Genomic DNA, 18,536 nt, shown 5'->3' on the forward strand with positions numbered 1-18,536 from the left:
GCCTATCTCGTACTCAGCATGGTAATGACTCCATCTTTGTTGTGGTGGATCACTTTTTCAAGATGGTGCACTTCATCCATTGCAAGAAGATGACGAATGTTGTTAATGTGGCCCGACCATTTTTTCAAGATGTCTACCATCTCCACCGCCTCCCCTCCTCGATCATCTCTGACCGAGATACATGGCTTCTCAGCTACTTTTGGCGAAACTTATAGAAAATGGTGAATACCTGACTCGACTTTAGCAATGCTTATCACCCCTAGACGGATGAACAAACTGAAGTCATCAATTACTCCCTGGGTAACTTACTGTGTTGCCTGGTTGGGGATCATCTTAAAGGCTGGGGCATGAAATTGAGCTAGACGGAGTTTGCTAACAACCATGCTTCAAACCCTAGTACCCTATTCAGCCCATTTCATGTGGTATACTTAGCACTCCTCTATGGACCCCTTGATTTGATTCCCCTACTAGCGAAGACGCGGATCTACGGGAAGACCACTGATTTTGTGACAGGCTTACAAGGCATTCATAAGACCGTGTTTGATAACTTGACCACTGCAAATGCGTGTTACAAGTAGTATACTACCCAGTGCTAATGCCATGTTGAGTTCGAAGTTTGTGATTTTGTGTGGGCCATGCTGCCTAAGGAGCATTTTTTAGTTGGGGATTACAACAAGCTTAAAGCTAAAAATATTGGGTCAGTTGAGATCATTGAGAAGCTCAACCCGAATGCCTACTAACTTTCACTCCCAAGCCATATCCGGACGGCAGATGTATTCAATGTCAAGCACTTGGTACCCTACTATGGTGATTCTTCAAACGATGACAATTCGAGGATGAATTTTGTCCAACCCAGGGGGAATCATACGGGATGTATTGAGTAACTGGCCTATGCTATCATGAAGAAATGAGATTTAAACTAGCAGGGCATTTTCGTAATTATCCGAGTGGTGGAGTTTAGTTGTTTTATGGGTCCCACTTGATGGAAACGGGTCAACGAACACAAGTTATGAGCTTGTGGTACAAGCTAGTGAGACATACCAGAATTTGGCCAAACTTCATCGCCTTGGCCTAGAAAACAACAATTTTGCCGTTTATGGTAATATTTGATTTGATTATATTTTGGGCTAGAAATCTCAGATTTGTACGCCTTTTCCGTTATTAGATTTTATTTGTTAAGTTCTTTATATTCTTGCTAAAATTTGAAAACTTGTCGTTTCTGGTAAATTTTTAAATCTTCTCCTTTTTTGGGTTTTCTTTCACATCTTTCTTTGGTTCTATTTATTATAAGCCTACGGGCTAGGAAAGGGTGACTCTTGTAATAGTTCATTATCGAGTAATAAAGTTTACTCCAGTTTCTGCCCAATCCTGCTAATCTCTAATCAACAGGTTGGTAGCCTTATTACTGTCATTCGTGCGCAAATCAACAGTTTCAAGATTATCGCTGCATCAAATATACTTTCTTCAAATCCTAATTATATATAGTTAATAGTCACTATGAAAATATTTTTAATTTATAATATATTAATATGCTACTGCGTAGGGTCATATAAAGTATACTAATTAGTAGTGATTATTCTTGAAGTTATTACTATATAATATTACTAATAAATATAAAATATTGTATCAAGAAATGTTTAGTCTATAATAATTTATTAATATGCTATATAGTTATATACAATTAAGATAATATATCATTTCGATATTGACATAAATAAGAGTATATACATAGTATATTTAATAGTAACATGTATAACATAACAATACTACCATAGGTGAATTTATATAGAGAGTGCAATTTTTTAAGTCTAAAAAACTAAAAGCTGAAGTATGATTGATAAGCACATACAAAATTCACATACAAATTAAAAAATAAAATACATACTTTGCACAATAAATATCACTCTCAAAACTCTGTCTTTTGGTAATTCACATTTACTAACATTTTTGGCGTAGCTTATTGTTGTCATGTTCTTAGGAACACACTATCTGCTTTCAACATCCAACATATGCTTAAGCTCCACATGGCATCACTTCATATAAACATTTTATAATTCGGAGGATATTATAGAGTTAAAATCCAAGTATTCACATGCTTACCCCTAAATGAGTTTGTGGCATGTATTCATGACCCACAGTTTGTCTTGACTTTGAATTCCGCATTAGGCTAGAAACTACCATTGAACTAAGGGTGTCTAAGACGCAATCTACAATTTCTCAGCCTCTTTCCTCCTTTGCTCTTCTAAGAAATGTGTCTTTAATTTTTTATTGTTATACCTTGAAAAAGGTACAGGACCTAATCATCTCGGTTCCATGCCTCGGAAATCACTTGAGAGATAATGTAAGCCCCACCCCTTAATTAAATCCTAGCAGTTCATGCTATTTTTAATCCTAACCGTTGATTTTGTTTTTACTTTCAAAACTCCAAACATCTCTTCACTTCCTTCAATTTTAGATCGCCGTTTAGGGAAAATAGAGAGAGGCCTAGCCTCATCTCTTTTTTTTCCCTGTTTTTTTTTCTACGTGTGTGTCGGTGGCGAGGACCGGAGAAGCATCTCGTCGTCAGCTTCACTGTTGTTGTGAAGTAAGCATCCTCTTCCTCGGATCTTTGGCCAAATTATAGAATTGTTATTATTATTTTCTAGATCTTGATCTGTTAATGTTGGATGTTAGTATGGATGTATTAGGTTAGTTTCTTGTTTGAGGAATTTGAGATTAATTTGATATGTTTTAGATTTTCATTTATTTTATAATAGTTGAAACCCCTCTTCGATTTTAGCGGTTTTAGAGGCCGAATTTGGAGGAGAGCAAAATAAAAAAACTTGTAGAGTTTGACGTTGGCTAAGAACTTGCCAAATTTTAGAATTTTTGCACAAGTATCCTGTAAATTATAAGATTTAAATGCAGGTGACTCGGTCATGATTTCTATGCAACCTTGATCTGCTTTTTTATTTATTTCATGATTTTAAGTTCTTATTTAGATTTTGATTTATATAAGAAAGTTGTGGAAGATGATTTTATCTTTAACCTTTCCAAATTTTAGAATTTTTACCTATGTAATTTGTGAGATATGATTAGATTTCTGTAGGTGTACTCAATGGCATTTCTACAAGAAGCATAAATTTTGATCAGAGAATTTGGGGATCATAGAAGTTGAATCAGGACTCATGTTTAATAATAAAGTTGTTCAATTTTGAGTTAGTTATATGTTTTTAAAATTTAATCTTATTTGAAGTTATATTGTGAGATACTTCCTCCGTTCCTTTTTATCTATCACAAATCCATGTTCCTTTTTATCCGTCATTTTCTAACATCAAGAAATATTAATTACTTTTTTTTTTCCAAAATTACCCTTAACAATTTATTCAACTCTATTGTTGGAATTAAATATGAGAGAGAAATTTGAAGATATAAATTAGGGGTAATTTTGGAAAGATAACCAATTTTTTATAAAATTTTGTAAAATAACTAATTTTCTTGGTATGTGAGATTTGGTTAACCACGACAAATAAAAAAGAATGGAGGGAGTATTTTTTTATTAGAAAGGGCGTGTCTGAAATTGTTGGTTTGCATATTTATGATTTTTAAAAATGATGGCTTAAATTATTTAGATCTCAAATAATTGTAAGATTTGGATATGTTATAGACGTAGATGTCTAGTTTTCTCAGAAGATTGAAATTTTTTATTTGGGTTAGATTTCGTAAAGTTATGCTGATTTTAATTTTAAGGGTCATAGGGGAATTGGTTATTAGTCTTGACTTTGGTAGTTTCGTTAGTGTCTTGAAAATATTTTTGCATTCATGTGAATTTTAGAATTTGTTTTGCTTGTAATTCTGATGGGTTATTCCTAAATATAGGACTTTTTGAGAAAACTTGATTGGTGTGAATTTGAAATCTGGCCGTTAGACAAGTAATTATCCCACATATAAATCCTATTATATGTATATAGTAAAAAATTCTAATTTTCTAAACTTCTGGAATTTCTAAGAAAAATACTGATTGTTTCGATTTATAGTTTGAATTACTTATTTATTTATTATTTGTAGTTCATATGGAATTATTTAGATTTGGAAATGTATTAGAATTATTTTCTATTTGAAAATGGGGTCATCAAATTTCTGTATTTTGTTTTGATAAATGTTTGGACATAACGTATTTTGATATAGCAACTTGTAATCCCCAACTTGCTTTGCAATAACCCTGTCATTGAGAGTTAAACATTGACCCTTGTCGACATGTACTTGTGAAATAGAAACTATAGTTTCCCACTGTTCCATCGATGAAGAATAACGACCTCTAATAATTCTGGCTCGGTCACCGAGGGTAAACTGCCATGACCTCTGATATTCTGGCTTAGATCACCAAGGGTAAACACATGACCTCTAACATTTTGTTTTGGCAATAGTTATTTGTGGGACATATATGCTTGACTTTTTGATCAGTTATGTTTTATTGAAAAACTTGACTTTTGATTTGATTTTGATAAACTTGTATTTTATTATACTTTGTTTGAGATTTGAAATTTTGAAACTTTTATGATCCGGATATTTTTAGTGAGTACTTACTGGGTTGTCAAGCTCATAAATAGTTGTTTTCTCCTTTTCAGATCAGGAGCAAGATCCGGGTTATAATTTAGTGGTTTGTCGCGTATCTTTTTGCAGTGTAATTGAGTTGTAAATTCTCTTGTTGTAGTCCTTGAAGTTGTACTCAGAAATTGTTGTATTTTGTTATCTATAATTTGTGGCTTTGTTAGATCATATTTTGCTATGAGTCAGGTTTTAGGCCTTGCGTGCCTGCGGGGTTTCTGCCCTATAGGTGCGTGGCCATTTGTTCGCCGCCAGCCTGGGTTTGGGGCATGACAGATAAGCTAACACTTCAACCTACTAGTTGGTAGTGTAAAGAGCCCTCGAGATGACAACATGGCCTTGACTTACAGGTAAATATGAGAAACTTGGAAAAAAAACTAATTTTATGATTCGGTCCCAAAACTTGGATGTTCAAGTCACTACAATGAACCAACACATCTATTAAAAAGAATAGGATAATAAGGTAATCTTACATTCACGTGCTAAATTGAACTTAAGCATATGTGGAAGCGTCTAAAAAAATCCAAAAACATCCATAAAAATTTAACCATCAATTAATTTAGCAAGTGTCAACTGGGGAAGAGATGTATTGAAGGATATGATTAATATATAGTATATATTTGCTAATATTTTTATATAATTAAATATTATTAAAAAGTATATGTAACATTATATTTAATAATAATATGTATAATTAATCATTACACAACAACAGGTAGGGTTGTATTCAAACCTAGCTTTGCTATGTTCAAGCTCGTTTGATACTATTTAATTAATCTTAAGCTCTAGCGAAGCCTATTTTGAGCTTCCTTTGTCAAGCTCGAACTTAGCTTAGATAGCTACAATATGAAAGCTATAATAGACATGTACAATGATTAGTTATAGTAATGCAGCTACAGTACATACAACTACAGGAATTTAATTATATTAATATAATTACAGTAGCTATCGAAAAATATTTAAATTACTATAGTATTTTGTGCACAGTGCTTAGTTTCTTACCATACTAATGAGTCATGTAACCCGAGAGGCTCGAACTTAGCTTGATTATCTACTCGAGCTTGATGGCCAAGCTCAAGTTCAACTCATTTGCTTAATGAACAAACTTTTTTGAAATCATGTTTCAAACAGCTTGGTTCATTTGCAACCCTAACAATAGGTAAATGAATATACTATATTAATAAATTTAAATATTAACAAATATTAATAAGTATATATATGATGATATATTTAATAGTGATATGTATAATATTTTACAGTCGTTTATAACAAAATGTTATTTTTACAAAGCAGTAAGTATGTAGTATAATATTATATATATATTTATGAGAGCCAATTTTTATCTATGAATGTGCATTAATGATCTGTTAGATTAAAATCCATAATAATTTCTATTCAATCCTCACCGTCCAATATGTTTCCTCCCACAAACAATTATAAACAACTAACGACCTGATTCTAACACAAGTACGAATGAAAAGTGCTATTCTCAACATTATTTATTGCTATTTTTTTCTTTTTTTTTCATTCTTAATCTTACTTTTATTTTTCTATATTCTCAAACATCCATAGATATAGAAATGACAATGCAATAGGACAAGACTAGGACAGTCCTCTACTACCACCGCCCCACTTCAACCATCCCTGTGCCCCGCCCCGTTCTACTCAAATAATGGTATTCTATATACCACATCCGCTATCGTAGTTTTTTTTCCATGCCCCGCTCCGCTAGCTTTTGTCCCTGTATTTTTTTTTCCTACATTGTATAATTATGAATGTAAAAATACACAAACTATAATTAATTGGGAAGAAATTAACAAATTTTTTTGTCAACCCCTATAATAAATAATATTTACCAATAAATTAAAATTACAAATGATGTTTTTTAGGATTGAAATTTTTTTTAAGGTAAACAATTAAAATACAAAAGAAAATCAAAACACAATAATTATAATTGAGTGGATATTTTAATTTAAAAATTAAGAAAACCTAAAATGATATATATATAAAACGACGTATAAATAAATATTTATTGGAGAGAGGGGGCAAACTAAAACCAAAATAGTCTCTCCCCACAACCCTAGTAAAAATTCCCGTCCCACCCTGTGCCCCGTTCTCCAATAAAAAAACACTCCATTCAGAATGAATTGGATCAGAAACCACGGATCACCTCCGGTTTTACCATCTTTCGGAAAAAAAAAATTTAAAATCAAAATCAGGCAAACGGTATATATATTTAAAATTAATAGCTCTTGTAATAATAAGGGGTGATTTGGGCCCCACTCCACGCAAAGAAAAACTCGGCTAATCAAAATCAAACGGCTTGGCAACAATTTTGACACTGTCAAGAAAAATTAATAGTATGTAGAGAAGCGTGCAAAAATCTGTATAGTTAAAGAGCCACGTGTTTTTGTTTTGTTATGATACTTATTATGAATAATATTATTTTGCATAACCAACATGGTAGAGTCATTCCTGTTTTTCAGGTTACTAATAATATAACTCCCCTGCCACCTCGCCTATATTTGACCAGCTCCAACAAAGTCCACCACATTTTTTGCCGCCCCGTGCCAACCATTCAACTCCCATACAAAGCATGCTGCATGGAATTTTCTCACCTCATTCACCATTAAACAATGCACCATGATTATCAGCATATATAAATATATATATATATATATATATATCCCAACAACCCACCAGTGTTCTCCTTCAGGGTAAATATCTTGTGGGATCACCAAAGTATGGCTAAATATCAAAAGGGATACCCACCTTTAATTCATATCTATTGAGTACCATAATTTGATTTCGCTTCAACGGGAGGGTATCCGCTTATTTCCGGTGATAATTTTCTGACGTGACCACCAGAACGACCACGTGGACCAGCTTATGACAGCTCAGTTGATGACGTGGAAGCGCCAGCGAGGATGTTATAATCCTCATCACCCTTTTTAATCCACATCACCCCCGTTCATGGCCACATCAGCATCCTGCCCACTCGTCTTCTTCGTCTCTAGCCCTCTCTTCTCATTCTCAATCTCCTGCTTTTGTCCTTCTCTTTTTCTTTTCCTCCTCCTCCTCCTCCTTCTTCTTCTTCTTCTTCTTCTTCGTTGCTTCTTAAACCTGAACATAGAATCGCAGTGAGGGTTCTTCTAAAGGGCATCTTCTTTGCTTAATCTCATTCAAAAATTTTGACAGCTAGTTTCATTTTGTAATTGTCATGCATGCAGTTGTAGAGGGTTTTAGATGTTGTAATAAGGGCAAAAATTCAGAGCCCACAACATACAACATATAAATGGTAATATGAATTTTAGAGGCTATAACATACAACACACATCTGGTAATATAATTTTTGAACACTAGATCAATATTTACTAAATCAATTGAATAAAACTATAAAATTTAGAGTCCACAGCATACATCAATTTGAATATGGCAACACATGCTGATTTAGAATAAATAATTTGCAGAACAACTGGTTTGGAAAAAAAAAGTCTAATATATTCACAATGAAGTCAATCTTGACAAAAATTACATGTTTTGTTTAAAACAAGGAAGACATGCTCCAAAATTTGCAAGGATTTCTGCCTTACAGATAAGATGTTTATAAACTACACAAGCTTTATACATAATACCTTAATTCTATTCAATTACAAAATTTGCATTAAAAAAAAGGAAGAAACCAAAGAAAGTGACATAAACTTGTCCAGGCTTCATTTGTCTAATTGGGTACTACCAAAAACTCTAGACTCATCCAACACCAGGTGGCCCACATTTTCCTTTTCTTTGCAGCAGCCCCTTGTTTTTCATTTACAAGAGGCCTTGGCACATGAATTCTTGAGGTTGATGTAGTTTTCTTCATTTGAGAAAGACAAAAGCAAGAGATTAAGAATGAGAAGAAAAGTCAGGAGATGAAGAAGACGAGGGAAAAGAAGATGAGTGGGTGGGATGCTGATGTGACCATGAACGGGGTGATGTGGATTAAAAAGGGTGATGAGGATTATAACATCCTTGCTGGCACTTCCAAGTCATCAACTGAGCTGTCTTAAGCTGGTCCACGTGATCGTTCCGGCGGCCACGTCAGAAAATTATCACCAAAAATAAGCGGGTACCCTCCTGTTGAAGTGAAATCAAATTATGGTAGTAAAAAGATACGAATTAAAGATGGGTATCCCTTTTGATATTTGGCCATAGTTTGGTGACTCCACAGGATATTTACCCTTTCCTTCACCTCTCTCTCTCTCTTTCTCTCTCTCAGCTCTACTGTCCATTCGTGGTGACCAAAACCCAAGATCTTCACATCCTCTTCTTTCCATACATTGCACCAGGCCACATGCTCCCCATGATCAACATGGCCAAGTTGTTTGCCAACCGTGGAGTAAGAACCACCATCCTCACCACCCCTGCTAACACTTTCCTTCTCAAACCCATCATTTCAAACTCCCCACTAGAACTAGCCCTAATTCCCTTCTCTTTTACCACAGCAACAGGCCTCCGTGAAGGCTATGAAAACCTCACCACCCTCCCCTCACAAGACCTCATCCCCAACTTCAAGCAAGCCGTCTCCATGCTCTCCCAACCCTTCCACCAAACCTTCACACAACACCACCCCAAAGTAATCATAATTGACATCTTCCTTCCTTGGACCATTGAAATCACATCCAAGCTCACCATCCCCCAACTAATTTTTAATGGCACTGGCTTCTTTCCTTTGTGTCTCATTACCATCCAACAAATCTATAATCCTTACCAGACCTTGCAAGCTAAAACCAAGTCCTTCTTGGTTCCTAGAATCCCTCAATGGATTGAGCTACTCAAGACTCAAGTTCTAGATATATGCAAAACAAACAAAGAGCGTCAAGATTTCTTCCTTCATGTTAAGGAGGCAGAGAAGAGAAGTTACGGCGTGGTGATGAATAGTTTCTATGAGCTGGAACCGGACTACGTTGAACACTACCGCACAGTCACTAGATGTCGAGCTTGGCACATCGGTCATGTGTCTTTGTGCAATGAGAACATGATCAATAGTGATGATAGAAATCATGAGTGTTTGTGTTGGCTTGATCTGAAGGAACCTGAATCTGTTCTATATGTTTGTTTTAGAAGCTTGTCTAGCTTCTCCGGTGAGCAGATACGTGAGATGGCTTTGGGTCTTGAAGCTTCTAATCATGCATTCATTTGGGTGGTTCCTAAGATTATTGAGAGGGATGAGAAGATATAGGATTGGATGCCAGAAGGTATGAAGGGAGGATTAATGAAGGCAAAAACGGTATGATTATAAGAGGATGAGATCCTCAGTCATTGATATTGAATCATAAAGTTGTTGGTGGGTTCATGATTCACTGTGGATGGAACTCCACTCTTGAAGGTGTGTGTCCAGGCTTGCCAATGATCACTTGTCCTTTGTTTGTGGAGCAATTTTAAAAATGAAAGGTTGGTTGTAGATGTGTTGAAGATTGGTGTTGCTGTTGGGATGAAGGAACATGTGATGAGGCCTGAGGATAGGCCTTTGATTCATTGGATAAATATAGAGAGAGTTGTGAGCTGCATGACCAGTATTGGTGGGGTTAAAGCTGAGGCCATGAGGATGAGAGCTAGAAAGCTGAGAGAGATGGCAAAGAGTGCTATCATGGAGGATGGCTCTTCTTATACTGAGTTAACTTAGCTCATCAGTGAGTTATCAGCTCTTCATCATAAGTTACCATCTTGTTCTATTGTTCTATAGTTCGTCCTCTATGTATTATAATTTTATAGTAAACTTTTTTTTATATTTAATAAAACAAATGATTTAATAAATTTCCAACAAGATGTTTTGTAGTTAGCTCATTTGGCATAAAGTCTTATTAGTATATATATAACCGGCTGTGTTAGCCATATGAATAAGGTGAAAAAAAGTCAGATTAATAATGAGAGATTTAATATATGAAAAAATAATATTCAAACAATTATCGGCTTATCTTGATAATTTATGCATGGATGTTGACTACCATAACCCTAAAAGTGGGGCTTGGTTGGGGTAATATTATAGTGCCCTCAGAATTTGAATATTTCATTTTTAGAATCTTATAACTTGGACAATATTACTGATAATACTACGATTATTGATTACCAATTCGATAGATGATAATGTAACATTCTAGGTGGGATGTAATTTTTTTTTTCCATTATAGCCTTAAAAAATCCAATCAAATCACAAAAACATCATTTTTTTAATTCAAAAATAATAAAATTTTGTGTTTTTTATCCACACATATACACTTACTCTTAAAGTTATCCCCCAAATATCTCCTCATTTCAGCTTTTTTTTTTAATGTGCCATTTTTCCATCTGCCATTGGTTCATGTCCTTATCACTTCCACCTTTCCCTCTCGCCCTCTCCACATCCCCTCTCACCGAAACCTTAACCATAAATTCCCAAATCACCAATCTTAACATCACTTCTGATCTTATTTCCATCCTTTCTTTGATGCTACCCTAAACCCTAACATTTTTTCGAAAGAAACCTTGCGATCTCTGGTTCTCGAGCTCTACAGCTCAGCAATGGTGGACTACCACTTCATCTACAAGGACATCGAGGGAGCCAACATGGAGTGGGATGAATATCCCTCCAAAGGCCACTCCTTTTACCCCCGCTGATAACCCTTACCTTCAAATCAAATCCAATTCTTGGATTGATAAGTGATTGGAGGGGGGCAGGGGAAGAAGCTATCAATCCTTCATTGTTCTTTGTAACAATGGCGTGGAGAAAAGTTGAGGTCTTCTCTTTCATCTTCTTGGCCGTTTACTTATTCTTTGCAGCCTCTGGTAAGGTCTTCTTTGAGAGCATTTTCATGGTAAGAATTCAGGGTTTGATGAGCTCTTGGATTTGATGGGTTCTCTTTAAATAGATGGGAAATATAGTTTTTGATGGTTTTATTATCAAAGAGGAATACCAAAGGAACAATCTTTTCAAGTTTCTTTGTTACTATTTTTTTCCTATTTTCCTGATCATTTGTTGTATGATTATCTATGTATTTCAGTTATGTTGCCATTTTAAAAGTTCTAATTGATTTCTTTTCTTATAATTTGTCATGCTATTCATGTACTAATATTTAAAGAACAAAGTAGTAGTTCGAGTTTGTTTTATAACCCTTTACTATCAAGAGAAAGAGATTTTTGGAAGTTGTTCTTATAGATGATTGGAATTGGAAAATGCATTAAATTTGTTTTGGGAAAAAATATGGGAATCCTAACTATTTTTCATCCTTCTATCATCGGATCTTTCCGGGTATTTTGCATTCTCATTAAAAAAATCACTTTTTCTTTGTGATAGTGTATTTGATTGTCGGGCTCTCGCTTTGTTTATTAGTTGTTTGAATTTGAGATATATTACAAGCTTTTTTAGTTGTAACTAAAGGCTTAGTATCAATTTGATGCCTTTGTATTTTTTTTTCTTCTGAACATATGCATCTTTGAGGTTTGGAGATGTTGCATTGATGTTTTACTCTCTAGCTTTTTGTGAATTATGTGCTTATAAGATGGATGAGAGGATCGTGGGATAGTATTGCATTGGAGGAAGCAAGACCACATGACTGGGAATGGAATCATACTTCCCGCCAAATGGAGAGCAGATTACGAGGACAAAGGTACATTTGTCTAATATTTTTAATTATCTCCTAAATCATTGAAATTGTGACTTTTGATCTTCTACTTGAATTAACACGTCCTTGATGTTTTGATTATGATTTTCAACTGTAAGTATCCAATCTACCGAGGATTATTGGTTCTATGCCATTTTGGTAGAGTTGCCAAAGTTTGGTAATAAGGACAAGACATTAGTTTTCTAAATTCAATTAAGCATAAGCAAAAAATTAATTGTGGTGGTGGCTATATGAAGTTTATTAGTGAGGAAATCAACCAGAAGAAGTTTGACAGTGAACCTCCCTATATGTAATAACAAATTCAAATGAGTTAAGAGAAATATTCTAATGTGATCAAAGCTAAAGTGGAAGAGACGGAACGACGATGAAGCTGAGTCTAAATTTTCTTAGCTTTTGCCCTTGATAATATTGCAATTATTGGGGTTGACTTTTTTCATTTGAATTCCTGTTTGCATGTCCCCACTTTTGAATAAATATACACCATTTCATGTGTTGCTATAGTTGTTGGACATGTGAGTAAAAAAACTTTTTTTAAAGATTTGATGTGATGCTGGCAGCTTTACCAGCATCATTATGAAAACCCTTAGATTTATTGATTATTTTATTGATCAATTCCCTAATTGATGGATGTTTAATTGTTTTATTTTATTTTAATTGGACCCGCTTGAATGGAAGCATGAGCCACAATTGTTGACTCTATTTGAAATCGTATTTAATTTGTTGTAAAGTAGATGCAGAGTAATCTTGACTTTCACAATGTGTAACACAGATTTTCAGTGATTTGTTTTTGACTTTTTATAGTCTTATACAGGAAACAAAATATAAAAAAAATAATTCTTCATTTCTTATAAAAGGATGTCATTGCATTATAACAATACGATAACTTTTGGATTTGATTCATAAACGTTTTACAGCAAAATTAAGATTTTGTCTTATGCTTGCCGAATTGAAGCATCCCTCATTTAGGATATTAGGTAAATTTTACACTTACTATTCTTTTACTTGATAATGTTAGTAAATAAAGCTCTTGATTTTAAAAATATTCATTTCATTATGCTATTTGTTATTTTAAAGAAGTGATGATCAAATGCAGTTAACAATAATAACTAAATAGGATCATGCTAGGACCAACAATCTGTAATGTTTATTTTCACCTATAATTTTGATTTGTTTTATTTTTTTTAATTTACATAATTTAAGACTTGGGCATGTTTGAAAAAAGATATGATATAATGTAAAAAACAAATAAGTTTTTCTAAAATCTTAAAAATATAGTTTTTGATAATACATACCACTTTGGATAGCATTATTGTATATGCTATTATTATTATATATATTATTATTGTAATATATGTTAATTAATCATATAAGCATATTAAAATAAATTTAAATTGATGTAAATGTTATGTTATTCAATGTTTTAATAGGAAACAAATTATATTAAATATATAATTAAAGTGTCACATGTCAATTTCTTATTAAAAAATTTTTTATCCAAAATATATAAAAAAAACTATCATAAGATTAAATATTAAATAATTATAATATATATATCTAACTTTTTAGTTTTAAAATACAAATAGATTATTTTTTAATGATAAATTCAACTTATAAATTTAATAAAGATAAATATTGTATCAAACTTATTAAATTAATATTTTAAAAAATAACTATTTAAAATATACAAAAATAATAATATCAATTATCATATATCATATACATCAAATAATAAATTGATAATACCAAATTATGATGTTGTAATACCAAGGCAGCTTTATTTTTTAAGATGATTTGAAGGAAGAATAATTTGATCAAATTATACTATTATATTTACATTGCAAATTTGATGATTTGTTTCTAAATGCACTCATGCTATATAGATATAAAAGTTTGACTAGAAGTGGTGAGCTAATTTGAATGTTTGCAGACTTCTTTTGAGGTAAGAATTTCCTTATATTATTTTATACTTAAATGATATTTATACTGTGTGAAGTAATTAGTATCTTACTACAGTTTTTAAATTTATTTCTTACTACTCATCTTACTCCAGTTATGTTACAAAAGATTCATGCAAAATTCAAGAAATTACTAAGACCCATGATATTAAAAAGATTGATTTGTTACCTGTGGTAAGTAAATCGAAGGCTGCATGTAACAGAATAAGATGAATGGATATTATAAATGCTAAAAGAATCCATAGTAGAAATAATAGCAGAATTGATAGTGTGTTTGGAGGTGTTAATAAGCCAATAATCAGACATCTACGATAGCATTATTATATTAACGCTGATGGTGAAGTTGATGTTGAGTCTACACTACAATTAGACTCAAGTGAAATTGGTGGTAGTTTTATAACCCATTTCAACAAAAATCCATTTTCTAATATAAATGGGTCCCGCTCTAACGCCGATGCTTCAACAAGTAGATCAAAATATGTGTTTGGACTCTTAGAATCTAATCAACTAATGGTTAACAATGAAAATGTTTCTGTTGATCATGATATCAATCTTTCACCAAGTCATATTTATACAAATGATTCTGGTGTTGTTTTAAACAATCGGGGTAAAAGTAAGCATTTCCTTATGTAGTGATTCCCCATATTTCTATTATCGTTCTTTCTGAAATAGCCACACTACAATTTAAGCATCCTCAACTTTCTCAAAATGATAATTACAAATTTTTCACATATATGGTTGTATGGATTGTTCTTCTCTTGATGTTTATAACATGAATGATATTTCAACCTTCATACTTTGGTGGGCCAACTTTTAAATGTCCATTTTGCAATGTATCCATGTGATATGATGAAAGGATCAACCTATCCAAATCTACTTCAAATCCTAAATTTAATATGTGTTACAGGCAAGGTCTTATTTGTCTTCCACCACAAAAACCAACACCGCCTCTTTTAAGATGATTATTTGATGGTAATGATGGGGTAAGAAAATCAAAATTTAAAGAGCAGATTATAATATACAACTCACTTTTTCAATTTACTTCACTCAGTGGTATTGTTGATAATAGTGTCAATAGAAAAACCTGGGCCTTATGTATTCAAGCTATTAGGACAAAATTATCGTAGAATGGGGTCTTTGCTTCCAATTGCTGGGCATAGAACTAGATTTGCATAGCTGTACACGATTGAATCAGATGTTGAATTAGATTATAGAACATCATGCTTTTGATTTGATGATGGTGCTCAAGGATTGGACAATGATATCATATGCAGATTAAGGAATATGTTGGATGAGTACAATGAGATTTCCAAAGTCTTCCAGAGTGCAAGAGAAGTTCACATGCAATTTAGAGAATTGCCATTTAGGATAAAGCTTCTTGCAAATCGAAATAATAAAGACCTTAATTATTCTGTACCAGCAGTTCCAGAAATTGTTGCTCTAATTGTCGATGATATTGGTATTAATGACCATGGGAGGGATATTATAGTCGAACACAAATGAGAAGGTTAAAAAGAATTGGTGACCTATATCCGCTGCTCATGCCACTTCAATATCCATTATTCTTTTATTATAGAGAAGATTACTTTCATCTAAATATACTTTATAAAGAATCTCCAATACGAAATAAATTAGGAAGGGAGTGTTTAACTATGAGAGAATATTATGCTTACTTGATTTAACAAAGAAATATTGAGAATAATACCTTGCTTAGAGGAGGTCAACTTTTCCAACAATTTATAGTTGGTTGTTATGCTATAATTGAAGACACAAGATTCAGATATTTAAGAGAACACCAAACATCATTGAGGATCGAAATGTACAAGACTGTTAGAGATGCAACCGGTCAAGAAGATCTGCAATGCAATAGTATTGGGAAGTGCATTATTTTACCTACAAGTTTTATACCAGGCCATAGGTATATGTTTGAGAAATACCAAGACGCAATGGCTATTTGCAGATTTTTTGGCTACTCTAAACTATTTATTGCATTCACTTGCAATCCCTCGATGATCGTAAATAACAGATGCATTGAGTGCTATTATAGGCCAATGTCTCGAAGATTGACTTGACATAGTTTCGAGGGTTTTCGAATAAAACTATGTCATTTGATGGATGATCTTATGAAAAACCATCACTTTGGACTCAGTAAAAAAGCATGTAAATTATGTAGAGTCCTATATTTGTTCTTCTTCTTTTTTTATAGTTGCATGTATGGAAATGGAATATGCAAAAATTCTATCCAAAGCCATTTTGTAATTCAACAATGATTGATGAGGATGGATTCCCTCAATATCGGAGAAGGGATACGCCGGCAACCACATCATAAAATGGCATTAAATTAGATAATCCTCAAGAAGAGTTACACTACAATATTCCTCAGCTTCAAAAAGATCACTTATCAATGTTTGCAAAATTAAATGCTGAACAATTAGCTATCTATAATCAAATACAAAAAGCTATGAACAACAATGGAGGAATGTTTTTTATATATGACCATGGTGGGACTGGTAAAACATTTTTATGAAACACCATCATTAATGGAATTAGTGCTAAAAGAAAGATTGTACTAGTTGTTGCTTCATCAAGAATTGCACCACTTTTATTGCCCAGAGGTAGAACTACCCACTCTAGATTCAAAATCCCAATAAATATTGGAGAATGCTCTAGATGTAGAATTAATAAGCAAACTCAATTGGCAAGATTGATTGAAGAAACAACTTTGATTGTTTGGAATGAAGCTACTATGGTTCACAGGAATTGTCTTGAAGCATTAAACAAAATTTACAAGATCTTTTCTCAGAGACAATACTAAAAGTATCTACAAAAACCTTTTTGAGGCAAAACAGTAGTTCTTGGTGGGGATTTCCGACAAATCCTACCAATTATTCCATATAGTAACAAAACAGATATCATAAATGCTACTATAACCCAATCACAACTTTCGAAAGAAAGCAAAATATTAAAACTCAAGACTAACATGAGACTGCACAGAAACAACTTTGATGAAGAAAGTCGAAATCAATTAAGAGAATTTGTAGAATGGTTGTTACAAATTGGTGATGGTACAATTACATCTATCGAAAGAAATCATAGCGATCTTGATGAAGGAGATTTGATAGAAATTCTACACGATCTATTGGTTGAAGGCTTAGGTAATCCAATACAATCAATCATTGAAGTTATTTATCCACAATTCTAGCTGAAACAATGTAAAGCCGAATACTTAAGGCAAGAGCTATAGTCACATCATACAATGAAAGCGTTGATATATTAAATGAAACAATCATCAACAAAAATTGAAGTGATAAGCATAAATATTTAAGTTCGATACTACATCTCTAAAAGCTTCTACATGCTTTGAAGCAAATGCACCATTATATACAACTAAATTCCTAAATGCATTAAAATTCATAGCCATACCGAATCATGAGCTTACTTTAAAATTGGGTAGTGTGATAATGCTGATAAGAAACATTAGCCAAGAGAATGGCCAATGGAACAAGATTGATAATTACACAAATGCATCAGAACATTTTTGAGGCAAGAATTATTTCTGGATCCAACATAAGCGAAAAGTGTACATTCCTAGAATTATTATGCCTATGCAAGAAGGCAAGTGGCCATTCATCATGTGTCGAAAGCAATTCCCTATTAATCTTTCATATGCAATGACTATAAACATAAGTCAAGGGCAAACACTTAATTTAGTAGGTTTTGTTGATAAGAGCCTAAATGTATGTATTTATCGTAGGGTTTTATACATTCTAGCATGTGTTTTCGAGTGAATCAATGCCGTTTTATGTCTAAATTAGTTATATTTGTGTTACAGAGCCTCGGGAAGCCAAGAAAAAGCTCGAGAACGCTAATTGGGGAGAAAATCGGCACAAAAAATCATGTTTTTGGAGCAATAACACTGTAACAAGCACTGTAGCCAGGGGATCAGGTGTTGCAAGAAATCGGTTGTAAACCTCACGGGCTCCATGCACCCGTCATGAAGCCCGTGAGACTCACTCGAGACTTTGGGACCCGAGATGACTAATGCATAAACACTATAGGAAAGTACTATACACTGTACTATAGCAAAGTATTGTAGCACCGATCCGGGTTTCACGAGCGGATCTAAGGGGCAAATCCAAGGGAGAAGAAGGTTGCTATCAAGGAGATTATTAAGGAGCTTTCGGTAGCGGTCCGACAAGCTCTCATTACCACCTTCTAGTCAACATCTCAAGGGGGTTTCTTTGGTTTTGTTGATGTTTTATTTGTATCTTGAGGTCTCTCTCTTTTATTCATGTTGAACTAGACTCCCAAGGTCATCGAGCATCTGGTGAATCTTGGGATGAACTTGCTTGTA

General features: G+C 33.4%; 1 protein-coding gene across 1 annotated transcript; it reads left to right on the plus strand.

Annotated features, from left to right (window-relative positions):
- Nucleotides 1-8,522: 8,522 nt before the first annotated feature.
- On the plus strand, nucleotides 8,523-10,252 carry LOC120265142 (scopoletin glucosyltransferase-like). Its single transcript, XM_039273043.1, has 4 exons — nucleotides 8,523-8,629; nucleotides 8,782-9,769; nucleotides 9,886-9,955; nucleotides 10,032-10,252. Exons 1-4 carry the CDS (start codon nucleotides 8,523-8,525, stop codon nucleotides 10,250-10,252), a joined length of 1,386 nt encoding a protein of 461 aa, XP_039128977.1.
- Nucleotides 10,253-18,536: the final 8,284 nt, after the last annotated feature.

Source organism: Dioscorea cayenensis, chromosome 7, assembly GCF_009730915.1.
Source record: "Dioscorea cayenensis subsp. rotundata cultivar TDr96_F1 chromosome 7, TDr96_F1_v2_PseudoChromosome.rev07_lg8_w22 25.fasta, whole genome shotgun sequence".
In the NCBI taxonomy this organism is placed as follows: domain Eukaryota; kingdom Viridiplantae; phylum Streptophyta; class Magnoliopsida; order Dioscoreales; family Dioscoreaceae; genus Dioscorea; species Dioscorea cayenensis.